General features: G+C 36.3%; 1 protein-coding gene across 4 annotated transcripts in view; it reads right to left on the minus strand.

The window, feature by feature from the left end:
• The window catches only part of LOC112048517 (uncharacterized), a 125,251-nt gene that overhangs the window by 72,770 nt on the left and 31,541 nt on the right, over positions 1 to 20,940 (minus strand). Inside the window, exon 1 of one of the 4 annotated variants that reach the window (XM_024086058.2) lies at positions 16,859 to 17,320. The exons of the other annotated variants lie outside the window; for them this stretch is intronic. Coding sequence (XP_023941826.2) covers positions 16,859 to 16,912 — 54 coding nt within the window. The 5' untranslated portion in view covers positions 16,913 to 17,320. Of the gene's footprint in view, positions 1 to 16,858; positions 17,321 to 20,940 lie in introns of those variants that run through there. 4 annotated transcript variants of the gene reach the window in all.

Here is a 20,940-nt window from a genome sequence, read left to right on the forward strand (position 1 = left end):
ACACTGACAAATAGTGTTGTTTTCTAGTGGTAAAAGAATATTCAAAATCGGTTCAGTAGATCCAGAGCTTACCAAGGGTTCTTTGCACTTACGTTGTAAGTGATTGTAGGGGCAATACTACAAACTTTACCACTTTATAATATAGTATAGATTTAGTAACAACAATGATCAATGAAGGTATGGTATCTTAACAGATAATTTAAGAAAAACTTGGGTAACCTTAAATTCGCTTAAAAACACAAAGTTTCCATTATTTAACATCCATTTCACATGATGACCCATATTTCATTTCCCTTCCCGAATAAACTATGCAGTTTGGTTAAGATAAAAGTCCAACAGCCGGGGTCTGAGCCTACATCTTGGAATACTTTTAACCGCGGAATTGATAAGACTAGTATTTCCAATAGCCGATGGACGTTGGGGTCCATAGGTGCAGGAATGGCGACCCCGTACCGGAAAGCGCAGTGTTGGTCGACCCCCTATTTAGTGAACTGAGGACATCAATCGGGTTGCAGGGAGCCGCTGGATGCTGGACCGTTTTGTTTGTCAGTCCATGTAAAAGGCCTATGTCCAGTATTAGACGTCCATCGACTGTTGATGATGATGATGAGTATTTCCAAATGTCACGTCTTTATGCACAGTCTAGTTTTACTCTCAAAACGGTGAAGGAAAAACATCGTGAGGAAACCTGCATACTAGGAGAATTTTCGTAATTCTCGGCGTGTATGAAGTCTGCCAATCCGCATTAGGCCAGCGTGGTGGACTATTGACCTAACCACTCTCATTCTGAGAGAAGACTCGAGCTCACAAGTGAGCCGAATATGGGTTGATAATGATGACTAGTTTAGAAACCCCATGTAATTCGTTTAAAACAAGTTTGTTGGTTCGAAGCGACGGATCGCCTGCCCAGACACCAGATACAAATTAGTCAAACTAAAAGAACACGTGTAGTGACTCGAAACCGGTTGTTAACAAAGCAGAACTAAGTAAATTCATAAGGAAGCTCTAAGAAAAGGTCACGAACGACCCCGCTTAGCGTGCCGCTGATAATGGGCTCAAATAGACACGGCTCAAATACACCAAGGTTAAATGAACGTTAAATAAAAGCTGCAGCTTGCTGTAAGCCGCTTAGAATATATTGTGACCGTTTAGTTTCGTATTTCTATGTCTCGTTTCATTTTAGAATAGAATGGAATAGAATAGAAATGATTTATTTATTAGCAGAACACATAACTACATAATAACTTAAAACTAATACATTTATATCGTAATAATAACTTAAAACTAATACATATATACATAGAAAATATGTTGTGCCAAAAAAATGGACCTGACTCAGCTAAAATTTGTTGTGAGTACATCCACAACGCTGGTATTCTGTCAGACCCTTAGGAGGGAAGAACAGAACACATACAATAAATAATTTTATATGTGTACTCAACAGCCGTACGTTGATTAAGCTGTTTTAAATGGTACCATTAGTCAATACCGAAAGTTTTAAGTAGTACAAATATACTATAAATAATTCAGTGAAATTGACAAGTAAATCGGCAATTGCGACTAACACAGATAAATATATTATGCACGCCATTGACGATCAATTATTCTCACGTTTCTGCAGCACCCACCACTATAACTGATCATTGGTCACTGCGTGCATGACGGCTCGACATAAGAAACGTCTTCGCTGCCGTTTGCGCTGCAGAAACGTGAGAATAATTGACAGTCAATGGCTGACTTTAAATAAAACACCCCGCGGTTTCATCCGCGTATCAGATAAAATACACCTATGCCACTCACAAATAACGTGGCTATTAGTAAAAATCAGTACAATAGTTTCAGAGGTTACCCCTCTACAACCTCATTAAACTTTACTACTTTATAATATTAGTATAGTTTTGTATTTAATGTAAGTATTCATAATTATTATAAGTTGTAACATATTACTCGGCTAAATATAAGAATTAAGTTTATAATATACTAGTATTTACGTACCGCCAAGCGATTTAGCGTTCCGGTACGATGTCGTGTAAAAACCGAAAAGGGGTGTGGATTTTTCATCCTCCTCCTAACAAGTTAGCCCGCTTCCATCTTAGACTGCATCATCACTTACCATCAGGTGAGATTGTAGTCAAGGGCTGACTTGTATAGAATAAAAAATCAAGATTTAATCATTATGGCGATATTAAAAAGGAGTATTATAAAAAATAAACACTAAAAGGTCTTGGTAGTAGGTAGTGTACCGGGTTTAACAATCGACTCTTTTGGATAAGACGATGTTTACAGAGTAGGTAACTACGCAATTTCTGTAAAGTGTGCAGGCAGTGCATTGAATAAAATGCTTTGTAAGCCCCCACACTGTGTAATCAGACAGGAAACCTGAACGGATCCAGTACGCAGGGCTTTGAGCGAACCTTTTATCGACGAAACGAGACGCTTTCATTGACGTTATTGTGTTCAGCCATATAGAACGTGAGCCATCAGTCAGCGATAGCCAGATCTACCTCAAAATCAAAATTCATAATCATTTTTTTAAAATTAGTTTTTAATACAATACAATAATCGAGTAAGTTCCCTGGATTCCAAATTAGATGCCACTGTATTTTGGAAACCAATAGATACCCTATTTTATGAAAGCTTATAGTTTGTCTGCCTCTTCTCTGATCACAAGTAAAGGTTTTTCAGCCCATGTTATGACCATAAGTTGGTACCAATTATGGAGATTCGACCGTGGTCCATCCTCAATGGTCCAAGTATAAAATGTAATCTATAATCTTAATATGCAAAAGGTCACGAATCTGGAAAACCAATTGACGTACAAACATGAAATTTGGCAGGGAGGTAGTTTATAGTTGTAGGTATCCGCTAAAAAACAGATTTTGCGATAGAGCCAGATTAATGTGCTCTGAGAGCGAACGAAGTCGTCCGCTAGTATTGTTTTCATATAAATGCGAAAGGTTTTTGGAAGTAGGCCATAATTAATGAGGTCTAAGGGTGGTTGTTCGCTAGTCTTTTGATATTATATATAAGATATCATGAAGAGTTATGCTTTCACTCGCGAGTCCCTTAGTTACGGTGGCAACCATTCAGTTATACTTAAAGTTTCATCTTTGACGGTGTTTTTCGAAGAGTAGTGACAAAGCTATGTTTTTGACGGATTTACAAAACGGAGGTCCTGGGTTCGATCCCCGGCTGGACTGATTTAAGTTTTCTTAATTGGTACAGGTCTGGCTGGTGGGAGGCTTAGGCCATGGTTAGTTATCACCCTACCGGCAAAGAAGTACCGCCAAGCGATTTAGCGTCCCGGTACGATGCCGTGTACCCCGAAAGGGGGTATGGATTTTCATCGAAACTCCTTGACTTACCTATCGTGGGAGCATTAGGCTTTTTTATGCAAGGTCACCTGATGGTAAGTGAAGATGCAGTCTAAGGAAACACAGACTTGGGAAGGGTATTCTAAGCCCTAAGAAGAGCCTACAACAAACTCAGCCAGGTTTTAAGTACAGTTCATTGCCAAGCTTTTATATTCAACGTTAATAAAATGTGGTAAGTGAGGCTATTGCAGGCCCAAAGTCTAACACACAAAAGCCTTCACGGCCTATCACAGTTTGATGTGACGCTCGAGATCATTCCAATGGAGCCCTTTCATGGGCACGAATAATGATCACGATTGCAACAGAAGAAGCGAAAGTTGTAACAAATCATTGGAGTTACGACTATCGTATCGAGGAATTGAGGATCACATTTCACGATCAATGAAAGTTGGGTTGCATGAAGCAAATAGATATGAGTCTATTAACGTAATTTATAGCAGTGCCTAAGTCTTATATAAAGACTGGTATAGACTTAAGATCAGCGTTATTTGTATATGAAGAAGATTTACTTCTTTGGACACTTGAGCAAACAGTAATAAAAAGAAAATACACGTGGGCATGGAAGGGGCTTTATTGCTAAAAGCAATCTCTTACAAGTAATGAAAGAAACTTAGAAAAAGTAATCAGGATGCAAAATGTTAATAATTTAAAATAAAAATAAATAACCATGAATTTATTTTTAAAAAAGAGATTAGCTTTGTTTATGTTTCCATTACATGAAACTAGCTGACGCTGCTCGGTTACACCCGTCTGGTTCCCGTTCCCGTATAAATACAGGGATAAATTATAGCCTATAGCCTACGTCGATAAATAGTCTATCTAACACTGAAAGAATTTTTCAAATCCGACCAGTAGTTCCTGAGATTATCAAGCAACCAAACAAACAAACTCTTTAGCTTTAAAATATTAGTATAGATAGGATATGGAATAAATGATTCGCCTTCTTTTTTACTTTAGCTAAATATATTTTCAATTTTGGAATGATTACTTTTGTCAGTAAAAGATTCTTCAAAACTACTTTAGGTAGTCCGTGTTTAAAGAACTCGTCCCTTTAACTTCTTTCGTACTATTTTCAATTTAAAACAGTATCAAAGGACGAAGGTCTGACATGATTGCTTTACTTTTTTGTTCAGATGCAGGTTGAAACTTGAAACGGATCCCATCACCTGACCTCGACATTCCAGTACATCACGACTCCACTAAATAGGAACGTGCGAACAAGAACTTTGAGAATATAGATAAATAATATAATGTTCAAATGTTGGTGTTTATATTTCATAAATGTTATTTATTTATTTTGTAAAACAACTAGACTAATAATACAATAATATGTATAATAATTAAGTTAAATTAAATATAGGCAAAGGTTAAAGTCGAACAATACTACATATCATCATAATCAGTATCAACCTATTTTCAGGTTACTAACCCACTAGAGGGTCAGGCCTCGCTAGGAGGATAGGAAGGGGATATAGAACTTAGACTCACCACGCTGCTCCAATGCAGATTGGCGGATAATCTTATATCTGATGTTAATGATAATGAACCTGTCCGACGGCTCAACGTAGATCACGTTAAATCCTTCGTCCCGGCCGAAACACGGGTTTATGAAACCATTAATATCCCCACTAAGGCAAGTTTTTTAAAAGAAAGAAAAACTTAGTGTCTCATATAAACTGAACCAGGATTCGAAGCCACATAGGTTAAACACTGGATCAGCGAGACAAACACTTTGCAATTTGTTACACATTCATATCAGAACGACATGTAATTTGAAAGGTAATTTTCACCCATCAGCACTCGATGTACTGTTATCAACAGCTTGATAACCAGTCCCAAGATTGCGCAGGCCCTATAACGGGTCTGGATACAGCAGCAATAAATTGATACTGAATACTGACCGTTAGAACATACCACACATGCCTTTCGCTTAAGGGACTACAGGGATACAGTTAATAGCAATGAAATAGCAAAACGTTAGCTTAAAGCTTCAGATTTTATTGTTTAAATATTTTCAAAAATGTTTTCTAAACTCTATATAAGGTTAGATTTGTAATAGAAAAATAAAAACACTAACTAATTAAAAGGCCATATTGGATATGTTTATTAAAGTTTACTAGATATCTTAAATGCCAAAACCGTTACAATTAAAATATACGAGCGCCATAAATGTTGCGATGATATTTAGTATTGCAGATAATAAATTGATTTCAAAAGACAAAGATAGATGTCGATAGATTAGGTTATACAATGTCAAGTCCTTGACTACGATCTTCGATGCTGATGCTGTCTAAGATTAAAGTGGAATCACTTTACTCCCTTATTACGCTGTACTAAATCCAAAGAGTGAATTGACTAGAAATAGAGAATTCCACAGTTTTCCTGGGAGTGACCTTGGATTCTAAACTTCAGTGGGGTGCTCATATAGAAAAACTGTCAGGTAAACTCAGCTCAGCTGCTTTTGCAGTGAGAAAAATAAGACAGTTTACTGATGTTGATACAGCTAGACTTGTTTATTTTGCCTACTTTCACAGCGTAATGTCTTACGGTATTTTGTTGTGGGGCAAGGCTGCTGATATACATTCTATATTTGTACTTCAAAAAAGAGCAATTCGAGCAATATATCAACTAAAATCACGCGAGTCCCTTCGTCAAAAGTTTAAAGAAATAGGCATTTTAACAGTAGCCTGTCAGTATATATATAACAGTATAGTTTATGTAAGACAAAATATTAATTTGTACAAACGAAAAGGAGATCTAAACCCACGTCTTACTAGACACGGGCATAAGTTAGTTATTTCTGCATATCGTCTCCAAAGAGTTAAAAAATCTTTTGTGGGTTTGGGTGTACTCTTCTATAACAAGATCCCCAAGACTGTGATGGACTTGCCAATGCACAACTTTAAGCAATGTGTTAAAAAACATTTACTTAGTCGAGGTTACTACACTATTGATGAGTTCCTTAACGACAAAGGTGCTTGGAGGCCATTGGATCAGCTTCCACCTTCACACAGGAAATAAAACTATAAGAAATTGTAATTTAATTGTTATCAAATGTAAATTGTAATACTGTATGACTTTTTTCAAAAGAGCAACTGTTGAGTTTCTTGCCGGTATCTTCTCAGCAGAACCTGCCTTCCGAACCGGTGGTAGAATCTTTACAAATAGTCAACTGACGTGTCAAAAGTGCTTGTAAACTGAGCCTACTTGAAATAAATGAATTTTGAATTTTGAATTTTGAATTTTTAAATCGCGGCTACGACTTTGTTTCAGCGAAGTGGAAATAAAGTGGTTTAAAGCCTAAGATGAAAAAAAGTCTCGTGCGTACGTCTTAAAAATTAGCCATACTGATTATGTTTTTCCTTAGTATTATTATGTATTCTGCAGTATTTTTTAACATTGTTGACTCTTAGTCGGTCCGCTGTGTCTGCGGTCTCATTTTAGGATTAACCGTTGGCATTCAGCAGATTTTTGTGAATATTTGTTCTCTAAAATTTCCTTTTGGTGGTGTCACTTCTTTACTTTGCATCTTCATTCTTTAATGATTATATTCCACTGGGTTTTAACCGATATTTTGGCACATAGGACAAAATTATAAAAATTTTATAATCTACCATAAAACTCTACCAAGTTACTTAAGTTACTATAAGAAACAGGTATTTTATGAAAAAGAAGGTGTAATAAATATCCATAACCAATTGGATTGATTTGCCATCGTAAGGGAGAAGGTAGACACCGTGAAGCCACGGTATAAATATACAATAGTTGAACTACGTGTGAAATTCGTAATGATATCATCAAGTTTACTCCATGCTGTTTACGTTCGATGTAATGTATTATTGCTTCATACGGTATCTACATTAGACATCGTGTTTTCTCTTTATTGCATTGTGTACTGGATATTGCTTTATAGTTATAGCTTCCTTCTGCCTGATATGTAGGTATTAGTACTGTGTGTGTATTAAATTGTGTTTAATTTAACGGCATTCTTTGACTCATCATCATTATCGCATTCGTTGTCATTGTTGTCATCATCGCCATTAACAGTTGATGGACGTCCACTACTTGACATAAGCCTCTTGCATACACTTCCAGACACCACGATCTAGAGACGCTAGCATCTAGCGTCTCCCTGCAACCCACTTGATATCCTCGGTCCAGTTGAGAGTCGACAACTGCGCTCGCCGGTGCGGGGTCGCCATTCCAGCACCTTGAGATGTTCATCGGCTGAACATTATGTCCATTGCCATTACAGCTTCGCAACTTGCTGACCTATGTCAGTGTCTTTGGTTCTTCTGCGCATCTCTTAATTTCTGACTCGATCACACAGATCCAAGCATAACTCGTTCCATCGCCCGCTGAGTGATTTTGAGGCTTCCTATGAGGCCCATAGTTAGCGACCAATTTATTTGAGTGCAATATGAAAAAGTAAAATCACTTATAAAAACTCTAAAATTATTTTTAATTTGAATAATATTTACTAGTGTGAATGGTGATTAGATCTTAAGGCAATGAATGCAGATGTAAAGTTCAAGATTCCTACAATTTGTTTACATCTTTTGTCTTATTATAAATGGCTAAAGTTTCTGTTTATCACCGATAGATTATAATAATTGCTTGCGTAACTGCACTAGTCAATGGGGTGAAGTTGTCAAGTTGAATAAATCAAAGCGAAGTATTTGAATAAGCACACACAAAAAGACTTACATTAAAAAAATGAAGAAATATTTAAATTACATTCAAAAAATATTGTTGCAATTCCACACCTACATAACTAGGTTGATCTTGCAACAAACGGATTATCAATTATAACAACAAAATCATGGTCACCCATGCGATACGGGGCGGGCCGACTTACAACAAAGAATATTGCATTAAACATACTGATTGACGTTTCTGGGTAACCCGCTTGTTGTGTTGTGATAATAGCAGCCCTTCAACTGCAGACTGTAAGTAGTAAGTGATAATAGGTGTTGGAACGCGCTATTTCACTGTGGAACGGATAATAACGCATACGTACATAAATAACCGCATTAGTAAATTATGTAGGTAGCGTTTTATTTACCTAGCGAAGGGCTTTGTGTACTGAAATAGCAATTTAGCATTTTCTGGCTTTTGTTGTTCTAAACTGGCGAGATGTCTAAAATCATAATGACTATTTCTTTTTTAATCTTTACAAGCGCTTGACTCCACTCCTGATAGCAAGTGATGATGCGCAATCTAAGATTGAAGCCTCCCACCAGCCGGATCTGGACCAATTAAGTAAACCTCAATCCGTCCGACTCCGTCTTGTAAAGTTGACACATTAGCACCGTGTCATATCAGGGAGACAGAATCAAGACCGGGAGGCGCAGCAGAAAAGATAAAACCGGTAAGTAGTACAAGTTGATATGCCTCTCTGACTGAGAGTTACATATTTGTTCCTTTTGCCGTGGAGACCCTTGGGCCATGGAGTCGCAGTGCCAAAAAATTTCAACGAATCATTTTACCGCGGCTAGTTGTCTCGACTGGTGACAGAAGGGCTGGCTCATTTTTTGCGCAAAGGATCAACCTGGCTGTCCAGCGTGGAAATGCAGCCAGTATTCTTGCCACCATTCCACGTTTGCATGATTTGTATAGTTATTACGATATGTTAGCTTAAGTTCCGGATTACATTCTTTCTCTATACATATAAAAAATAAATATATTTATTAGAAAAGTGGTATTTAGAAGAGATATTAGATTTTACAAGTGGAAATAAACTTTAGTTACAAGTATTAGTTATGTCTGCCATTCTAAGGTATAGATAATAAGTCCAATGTTTCCATATTAGGCGCACTCTTCCGTTCACCATAATTTATCTATCTACCAGCACACGTCTACAACGATCCCGTGTCGAGTAATTTGATCCAGTGCTATGAAATGTCTACTTTCTACTCTTGGTTGTAAAATGAATATGTGTTATGCACTTTGTTTCTAGACAACTATTTAGGTTAGATTGACATGCATAAAGATATGTGTGAGTATAATATTTATTGACTGACTTCAAAAATCTTTTTGGCTGTTTTTAATTATTTTTAAATATGTCTTAAGTTCGTCGATTATTGATTAATATTGAAAGTTTTGGTTGGTTTGGTTACCTACATATAAATAATTGAACTAATTACAATTTAATTTTACTAACGTAAAGGATTAATAGAAGAAACATAAATCAAGCCAATTTTATGATTCTTCCGATTTTTCAAACGGATTTCCATTATCTATACTTCTGTACTAATAATATAAAGCTGCAGAGTTTGTTTGTTTGATTGAACTCGCTAATCTCAGGAACTACTGGTCGAATTTGTAAAATTCTTTCAGTGTTAGATAGCCCATTTATCGAGGAAGGCTATAGGCTATATATTATCCTCACATTCCCACGGGAACGGGAACCACGCGGGTAAAACCGCGCGGAGTCAGCTAGTAAAAGATAAATAATTAAGCATAACTCTGAGGTATACTCGTAAATGCTTCAACTAAGATATGATCTTATTTGAAGCATTGCAATTGCATTGCATTTCAAACATTTTAATGATGATTTAATAAGATAAAAAAGTTATTAAGCTGAAGAAGCAGGTAACAGCTGTAATTATATAAATCTGACCCTTTGCAATACTGATAGTCATCATGTTTCGCAGCACCTAATGAGCTGCCTCATCAGCGCTGATTGCCTGTACCGTTGGGAGCGTAGGGCTCATTTATCACGATGAAATTACAATGACATTCGTGTATTAATCTTGTATATTCTCTGTTTAACGGACTTTTACTTCAGGGAAGAATATTACGCTAGTTTATTGTAGGTATCACATTGTGGCTCTTTTTCTAGACTTCGAGATCGACAAAGCCATCAGCGCTGCAGGCTTGTGAGATTACTTGATGGTCAGTACGATCAAGTAATCTCACATGCTTGCAGCGCTAACGGCTTGGAAGTCGATAAAACTGTTCATGTGTTGGTCACGATATGCATAACATCATGCCGATCGCGACCAACACACGATCAGTTTTATCGCTACAGGCATGTGACATTACTTAATCGTTAGTCGGTTACAATAGAAACATCTAGGTACATAAGTCGCAGATGCATACTCGAATTTTACTTTTCTTTGAAAGAATACGACTACAAGCGTTTGTAAGGGTTTAGACCTCTTTCACATTTATTTGATTTTGTGTCATAAGTTCATAACCATATGTTTTCTATTTGTTCATTGTGCACTCATAACTCCGAATTCTGGACCAGCTGTGTTGCTATCAAATCGCAGTTTTGAGACGTTGTCTACTATGATCTAAATTAATAAAATAATAAATATAATCTACACCATGATTACAGAAAGAAGAAACCAAAAAAACTACAGGACTCTATTTACCAATACCAATTTAGAAATTTAACACTCTCCGTCTTTTTAAAGCCGATAATTTTAAGCCTATTGCAGACAGTGAACCAGAGAGTATTTGATCTTTTGAACGAAATAATGCATTTTTAACGGAATGAAATTTTTTGTTGGGTACAGAATTTTCTGTTCCTCATGCAGGCTGTTTTATGCCACGCTGTCACGCCACAGCAGAATGCGGTCTAGGTTAAAGTGAACCCACAGTAAACCTGTAATATAATAATAGGTCAGCGCTTTTCCATCCGCATCGCGTGTCCTGGATATAGACGACCTCATTACGACGCGTAGTGTAGGAAATGCAACCGGTAGCAACCCACCACATATAATACTTCAAATAAGGCTATTTTTTATCCATCCGGTTTGATGAACCAAATAAATTAAATGCCAATGCAGCAAATCAAATAATAATTTGTTATTTCGATAAGATTCTCACTTGTGACCAACTAAATAATCCTCAAGTAAAACTTATATTCTGCGGCAAAGATTGGCAACAAAGCTGGCGAATGAGAATATCATTTTTCATATTATCCAGAAGCAAATAATCGAAAATCTTGTAATAATAGTAAAGTTTGCACCTCTTATCCTGCTCCCAAGGCCACCATGACCGAAGCTCAATAGTTGCGTTCCGTACTTAAGGTAGAAGCACAGGCTGACAAACATTGCAGCTTTTATAAAATTATGAAGGTTTGACCATTAGTCTAGGGTTGCCAACAATACTGTTTTACACTAAATTATACTTATTAATTGATTATGAAACACGGCTAAAACTCACGTGATATTCGGTCGGAGTGTGCCCGACTACTTTCGAACCCATACGGGGCCCTTAGTCATGAGCTGGTTCTTGCATCGCGGCACGTGTCCGTAGCCGTGTTTCATAATCAATTAATATGAATAACACTCACGATAGTTTAACTTCTAAATTATACTTTTTACTGTTTAACAAAAATACAAACAAAATACAAGCATACAAAATACTGTTTTCAGCATCAAAATGCATTGGTGAGATGTGTGAAAGAGTTTTTCAGAAATTATAAAAATAGAGCATCTATCAATTTAATAAAAAATTAGCTCTTCATTTATTTTAATTTTAGTAATGTTCGTTTTTCTAAAATACTTTTAAATAATCTTCATAGATCTGAATATATACTTTATTTTAGGTAAAAATGTTGGCAGCCCTACATTAGACTCATAAAACATTATTTTATTTTTGCAAAGGTTCTTGTAGCTCTACTCGTAACAAATACAAACCGCAGACTATACAGAAAATTGCCCAGTTTATGGAGGTAATACGGAGGTAATGTAGGTACGTCTCTTAGCCCAAAGGTTTACGTGGAATTTATTATTTATTGTTAACTGTGTTATTCATTTCTCACTTCTGGATAATGATGGCATAACGTTACAGTGATATAAAAACGGCAAATAAATTAATAAAAAGTGAATGCAATCACATAAACCATTTTATGAATGGTAAAAAGTAACGGTTATAATCATTCTATGATCGCTTACGATAACGGATTGGGTTTTTCGAATTGGGTTAAGAATAGGTTGGCAAATTTATTGCAAAATAGATGGAATATTTTAGAAGACTTCCGAAAAGTTGGAGTGTGGGTACACTCCAACTTTTTGACTCTCCAACTGATCAATCTTTTTCTATTGATATAAGTAATTTTATTACTATTTAAACCTGCCGATTTAAAACCATTTTTACTGGACCAAATGGTGCGAAATTTTATTGATTCTGATTTATCTTTCTGTACTTCTTTAATTCTTTACAGTGACTCTATAAGCTCAAAGTTATAAAAAACCTTCGATTAAGTAAAAGCTGTGAATTACACAATATCTATTATAATGGTACTTATTACAATACTCAATACTAATGTAATATTTACCATAATAACAGCTTCAGTCACAATTGACTAAAGCTGTTAGCCTCTTCAAACGGACCTACGTCGACGATAACTCATAGAGCAAGCGTCACAAAAGGTTGTATAATACAACCTACCAATGGCATCGTTCTCCCATAACACAATACAATAGAATTATACTAATAGCATTAACAACTGAGTCTTAGGGCCATAAATCATTTCTCTATATCTATCTCGCTTGCACTTATGGGTCTTATGGAGCCGTCTAGTGAAGGGTGTAACAATGAAAGACATATTATCGATAAGTAAAGTTTATTATCGTATCTTGTTCACAAAATTAAAAAAATTAACAATATTTGATTTAATATAATACATATTTCATATTATATAATTATTAACTAAATAAAATTAATCTTCATCTGAGTCTTCATCATCAGAATCTTCGTCTTCTGCCAAATTTATTATATATTAGTATCCATAGTGCGCAACGAGTAACACATGAATGTATTTATTTAATTGCAGTAAACACATTTATAGCAAAAAAAATACGCAATGCAATTACATTAGAAACCGACCAATCAGAATCGTCCAAATCATTATTGACTCATCATTAGCACGTGCGCAGGTAGCCGTTTATCGATAATTAGGGTGCGCAGGTAGGCGCGCTGCACATTCCTATCTTTTTTGACTTTTATGACCGGACGACTCAGATGATAATGCGCATACTATAGTACATTGAACCCAAAAAACGTCAGGCATTATGTACGCACGTGGATACGCATAAAGAAATGAACGGTTTTTTAATACCATTCAATAAGTGTTATTATACCGGTTTTATTGTATGATATAGCTTGTAATAGGTACTTATAATGCTTCTTTGAAGTTCAAGGTTAATTTACCGTCTAGATCTAGACCTTCCCCTGTTTCCAAAGGTCGTAGGTATTCCTCAAGTACAAAGTTCAATTCATTTCATTTGAAATAGAGGAGTAAAGGAAAGAAGGAGTCTTGTAAGTAGTTATACTGAGCAGTCTGTGTGACTATGGTGGTCGACCCCCCACCAGGTGGATTGACGTCATCAAGCGAGTCGCAGGGATTCGCTGAATGCAGCTTAGGATCGTGATATGAACTCCTTACAAAAGGCATCCTGCAGTGGAAATCCATCGAGTGAAATGATGATGAAGTAATTATAACATTACTAGCTTCTGTCTGTGTCTCTCCTTCACGTTATTGTAAATGTTGTCAATTAATCTAATGCTTCCAAAAATTATTATATAATCTTCAGAAAACTATATTTTCCTAGATGAAAGTTTTGTCGGCCTCCGTGGCGCAGTGGTATGCGCGGTGGATTTAACGGAGGTCCTGGGTTCGATCCCCGGCTGGGCCGATTGAGGTTTTCTTAATTGGTCCAAGTCTGCAAGCTGGTGGGAGGCTTCGGCCGTGACCACCCTACCGACAAAGACGTACCGCCAAGCGATTTAGCGTTCCGGTACGATGTCGTGTAGAAACCGAAAGGAGTGTGGATTTACATCCTCCTCCTAACAAGTTAGCCCGCTTCCATCTTAGATTACATCATCACTTACCATCAGGTGAGATTGTAGTCAAGGGCTAACTTGTAAAGAATAAAAAAAAGAAAAAAAAAGTACCTTATAAGCTCATACACATTTTCTAATCTCCGAAAACGTCCTACCTGTCTTAAATTATAAAGATCGGTTTTAAATATTTAAAGGGTGATAGCGAAATCGCAATTTAAAATAATAGTGAGAATATTTCTTAATTTACTCGTAGAAGCATTTTGTACGCTTGCGTTTGAGTACTATACGGTACAAAACAATGATGAGATCTAGGTTGTAGGGCCCTTGCTTTGAACGCGGCTGTTCCCTTTTACACGGTACACTGAAGGTTTAAGTACTCAAGTTAAACAAGAGAAAGATCTATCCTTCATTATAGTACATAGTATTAGTAATAATGTTACTATCTATCTATATATATATAAAAATGAAATGCTGTTCGTTAGTCTCGCTAGAACTCGAGAACGGCTTAACGGATTTATCTTAACTTGGTCTTGAAATGTTCGTGGAGGTATAGGGAAGGTTTAAAAGGTGTGAAAAAATCAAATATCAGGGTAGGGGTAGAGGTATAGAAGGGTATAGTAGGGATAGAGAATAAGTGCACTTATGTCAAAACGAAGCTTGACCGGGTCCGCTAGTGTATAATAAAAATAAAACATTTTAATAACAGGCATTAGTAAAATTGGCGTGTGTGTCAGTTCAATCTGACATCGAAATTATATACTACTTCATTTCGTTCGTCAATATCGCCAAATCTAATATTAAAAAGCCTTTCTAAAAAGAAACAAGATACTTAAAATTTAACCTCAAATAAAATAATAACTGCAATGCAAGAACATTTTAAAATATAAGTCTACAATAAACCGACATAAAGTGCTTAAATTTTTTAGCAATTTTTTTAAAATACTTTATGCGGGTCATGTTTCTACTACAGTTTGTTAAACCGAAGTAGAGTTCATTTTGTTAATTGATCATTTTATTTTCTATTCATAATTTTATATTCTTAATCACTCTATACTAATATATAAAGCTGAAGAGTTTGTTTGTTTATTTGGTTAAACGCGCTAATCTTAGGAATTACTGGTCGGCTATAGGCTATAAATTATCCCCATATTCTTACGGGAACGGAATCCACGCGTTTGATACTGCGCGGCGTCAGCTAGTCTTCTTTATAGACGGAGAGCACGTAAACCCCAGACCTCTGTCATTTTATAAAGGCTGAAAGTTTGTCAGCTCATGCTCCTACCACACGTATTTACGGTAGCCAATCAAGGAATTTGGACCGTACTGGCTTTGGGTGGTAGCAGGTTTTATGGACTTTTCTGGTAGTGACATCGGCCGTGGTTAGTTACCATCCTACCGGCATGGCAATAATGTACCGATATAGGGTTCCGGTACCATGCCGCAGTCCGCGTAGATCATCCAATCCATTCCAAGAATGTCTACCATCTTACACTGAATCAACACTAATATAATCTGAATATTTATTTATCAGTTAAAAATAGTTATATTGATATGCATTTATGACCTTAAGCTTACAAAGAACTATTATAATTGTTAAAGAGGCACAATATCAGATGTGGGTGCTTGTACGTTTAGTACCAGCGATTGATAACACGGTGCCTTCACTTTCACTTCACTTGTAGTCGTAAGAAACGTTGTGCAAGTCACATGTGTTACTATTAACATGCGTATACAGGTTCCTGTGATACACCTCTATTCAGGTTTTGGTGTATAAGACACGTAAAAGCTCGCTCTTAACGATCAAAGCGGTCACCACTTTAGATTGCATCATAGCTTTAACAAGTGTCACAGTCAATCGATGGAAAACACATGAGAAAAGAAAATATAAAATGCTTTATAGAGCCGATTTAAAAAAAAAACAACTGTTTAGTGCCTTGCCGGCTTTTCTCAGCAGAACCTGCCTTCCGAACCGGTGGTAGAGCCTTTACAAACAGTTATATTAATAATTAACTTACGTTTCAAAAATGCTCGACAACTGAGGACTGAGCCTTTAAATGAATGGAAATTTAATATTGAATCTCTGTATTATCTCTGTCGAGTATTTCCATAGTAAAAGTATGCTAAACTTATAGAAACGGTTAAGAAGAATCTAAAAAACTACAATTTTATATTATAATTATTATAAAAAATTAGGAACAGTTTCATATTATTCTCATGGGTTATATTAGTTGCGATGATTTTATGCAATTAAATATTCTAATTAGGCGACTGCAAAAATCAGATTGAATCACTCTAAGAGAGCAGAGAATAAAAAATAAGAATAACTTTATGACGTGAGCGAAGCGTCATGCAAAAAGTAGTTCATATTAAAAATACATACCTAAAAACCAAAAAATAGTTCAGAATAAAGAAAACGAATAAGACGTAGGGCGGAATGCCTAATGACGCAAAAGCAACCGAATCGGCAGATGTTATTGCACTTAAGCGAACCGGGACGTCCATTTTGTGAAAATTTCGCGAATGATCTTTTCGTCGTTATGTAACATTGAACTATCATAACACAAAGCAATCAGTGTATTCAAACAATCTGGTCATTATGAATCATGAAAATACTCTTATGAAACTTAAAACTGTTTACTAGCAATGATGATGAAAATGATGTCTTTTAAACAAATACTCACCATATCGCACTGAGCTTCACCGTCGTCGTCATAGAAGATGCTACAGTCATCCATCCCTCCCGCTGGTTGCGCTGGCCTCCCTAAGCCGGGTCCCTATGCCAGTTCATTAAAAGGGCCCCGATCGGCCGCACCAGCGTCATCCGAAATCACTGTCACACACGCCACTAGTTCTGATATATCAATTAACAAAGCAAATCTAACAGAGTGGGATAATCCTATGACTCACGCGACGGAGAACGTACTGAGCATCAACTGCGAGGAGTACGTACGGACCACGGGTGAGTAGGTGTCCTTAACTAGCTAAATCGTGTCTGACGATCTAACAGTGTACTGTTCTCGATGACGATTTTTTGGGCACTAACACCAAATGATTAGACAATTGTTTGGCAGAAAAAAAGACAAATTGATGAATGATTTTTTTGTTACTCAAGGGCGATACGATGAGCGAGTTCAAACGGATGGTGTTTTTTGTGGCGAACTGCGTAGATAGCCGTGTCGAGGCAGGGTGGCGCGCGCACCCCCGGGGTGCATTGATCGGCCCTCCACTGCGCATGTCCCTCGAGGAGTTCTCGACTGTTTTGACATTTACTTAACCGGTAGGGTCATTTGATAATAAAACATCGCCAATGTAGCCAAGTATTGCGGAACACTTGAAATTACTCCGTGACTTCCACACTATTCAGGGAATTTATCTTTCACCTAAGAATTCCCGGGCGTAGCGAAGTATGCAATGCAATGCATTTATGCGCTATTTGCTCAAGGAAATGGTTAAACGTTCTTTCTCACGTGCTTTCCGGTTAAATGCTTTTATGAGGATTTTCTTGCATAGAAATCATGGGAAAGTCTGATTACTACGTTCGTAATACACTGATACGTCACCTTTCATACGAGTATAATATCAATTCCCTTGCATACTTCCTGCTTTATTCCAGTTTTACATAATTATTAGATGCATGTACTACCGCAGTACCAACCTAGCAAGTAACAGTATGTTACTGGAAATGGATGGAAAAAAACCATCAAAATGGAAATAAATTTATCATCATCATCATCATCATCATCATCATCATCATCATCATTATCTACCCATATTCGGCTCACTGCTAAGATCAAGTCTCTTCAGAATGAGAGGGTTTAAACCAATAGTCCACCATGCTGGCCCAATGCGGATTGGCAAACTTCTCAGTTTTGCAGTTTTCTTCAAGATATTTTTCCTTCACCGTTTGAGACACGATATTTAATTTCCTAAAATGCACACAACTGAAAAGTTGGAGGTGCATGCCCTAAATAAATAAATTTATACCACAAAGTAATATTGTGAGGACTGCGATGTACCTGACAAAGCAAAAAGCATTATTGGACAATGGTGATTGTACAGGCCCTCTATTATTTGACAGTTAACATTATAATTCCGCAAAAATTACACAATATTTGTAACTGGAATGTAACCACTGTGGTATGTGTGATATCATAGCGAACGTTGCCAAAAACAGTGTTATAAATGCTAGTTATGCATATCGCAGTAGGAGTTATAGGAGTAAAACGCCAAATTGTTCAAGCATCTAACCTTTTTGAGTTGCATTCGACTATCATCATACTAGTACAAAAAGGACCTTTTTGATTGCTTTAACTTGGAACTTTGATATTATCATTAACTCTTAAGGTATTTGAGTATTTAAGATTTATTCCAATTTTATACCTATCTCTATTCCTGAAAAAAAAGGCTTTTGACAGTTTGACAACAAAGGGAAAGGGTCCATAAGGGTTCTGCCTTTTCCTTTTGGTACAGAGATGTAATAAACGAAGAAACCGTAGCGTGTACCTCGTTTGTATCGCAAGATACGTTCAATTATTTTGTTTCATTAAAAGATCTCTTTTTACTATCTATTACAGCTTGGATACTGTAAACGTAGTAGATTGTAGTTAAACTATGTCAAGGCACTAAGGACTTAAAAGACATTCACTATACGCTTTTTGCGTCTTCCTTGCTAGTTAAAAGGCAGTAAACGTATGAAGCACTATTAAAATCCGGCGGACTACAATGTAACTAAGAAGTAGCAAATCGTTGTTTCTTTATGTAACATAGAGTTAACACAAAGGTTTTACTCTGACTAATGGTTTTGTAATACTTTATTACTCTCATAAAACATTCTATTATCACGATTTCGCATTAAACTACATTTTTCATGATCTTTAGCAAAGAACTTACTCGTAAATATAGGTCGCATCGTCTATATATATAAATATCAAGAAATGTTTTTATAATAACTGTAAGAGGAAAAGAATGTAAGAGAGCATTTCTCCGAAAATTTTATGCAATTGGATGACAACGAATATCTGAGTAGGATAATACGAGTAAATATACTTAAGATACAGAACAAGCGGATGATGAAATCTCATGATCTGATACCTCTGTCTCTTACAAAAGAGCACTGAACTTGCAGACAACCAAAGACATTACCTCTCATATTATGTCTAAAGTAGGTAAAGGCTATCTTTTTAACTAAACATCGCGTTGATACAGGATAGCGGAAGCAATTCCTTGGATGAGATTTCTTATTCAAATACTCCTATTACTCTAAATTAAGATTATCTTACTTTACCTAATTCTAACTCTAACTTTGTTATGTAAGTTAAAAAGAAAAAACACGATAACACTCAATTTTTAGGGTTCCATAGAATTAAGTTTTTAGAATTAGGTAATTTTTTTTACTCCTTTATCTCATAGTGAGGAGACATTGAAAAGGACTTTTGATAATACTGTGGGTATGTTAAAATTGTGACAGGAAATATGATGTTTAAAATGTTCTTGTTAGAATCAAGTATCTCCCACCTCTGCCACCTAAGCAAAAGTTTCACACAAGTATAAAGAAATTAAAAGGAAAACTATCATTAAGCTGTTAATACAGGGATTAAAATAATCGCCCAACCAAAAACCACGATTTAATGTGGTTGCATTGATGACGTAGGTACTGCAGAACCCTACACTGCGCGTAGCACAACACGCACTTGGCCAGTTTTTTTCAAGTATTTATAGCCGTTAAATAGAAGTCGGTGTTTTTATACTATTAAAAGTGATACGGAAACAGCAGAGGCATTGTGTTGTAGCATCTTGACAATTCTCTGTGACGAATGAACCATTGCATTGCATTGTTGCTTCTTGTATGGAGCGTTCTGTGTTTGGTGTCAAGGCGACTTTGCATTTAAATAAACCTTGCAGTACGATTATGTCAACTGTCAAATTTATTCCTAGACTATGGAATGGCTTCTATTATGATACCTCGGCATGTAGATCACTTGCAGGCTACAGCAACTTGCTTTCGTGACTAACAATTTAAAGAAACGTTCTAAATATAGCAAAACAATTCATTTTTTTTTTTAATTTTACCTTTTAGAAGCCTACTGAGTCTATTTCGGACTTTACCACTAACAACTCTATATGGTGATATTTCTTTGTGGTTAAATCAGATGCTTGAACAAAAAGTCTCATAACCACTAAATGTACTGAACTTTTCATCATCATCATCATTAACAACCCATTTTCAGGTCACTGTTGAGCAAAAATCTCCACTCAGAGTGATAAGGGTTAGACTAATACACCACGCTGGTCCAATGCGGATTGGCAGACTTCACACACGTAGAAAATTCAAAAAAATCTCAGGTATGCAGGTTTCCTCACGTGTTTTTCCCTCACCGTTTGAGACACGTGATATTTACTTTCCTAAAAAGCACATAACTGAAAAGTCGGAGGTGCATGATTGAATAATGTAAGATAAAAAACATCCAAGTAAATGTCCTGTATCTATTCGAATAATGAACAGGAGTTGTTAGTTAAATAAAAACTTTTATTTTACAGTTTGAACTAGTAAGTAGTGGGCGCTCAGTGAGGCTCGATAAGAGGGGATTATCGACACCTATCAATACTGACATCTGCAGCACTAGCGGGGCTGCACTCAGTTAATACGTAGACGATGTTGTACCTAACTAACCTACAACCTGTTACATTACACTATGCGACAACTATTTTAAAAATATAGACCCAACATAGCACTGGTAGCAGGCATGACAACTGGACATTGTCT

Source organism: Bicyclus anynana, chromosome 12, assembly GCF_947172395.1.
Source record: "Bicyclus anynana chromosome 12, ilBicAnyn1.1, whole genome shotgun sequence".
In the NCBI taxonomy this organism is placed as follows: Eukaryota; Metazoa; Arthropoda; class Insecta; order Lepidoptera; family Nymphalidae; genus Bicyclus; species Bicyclus anynana.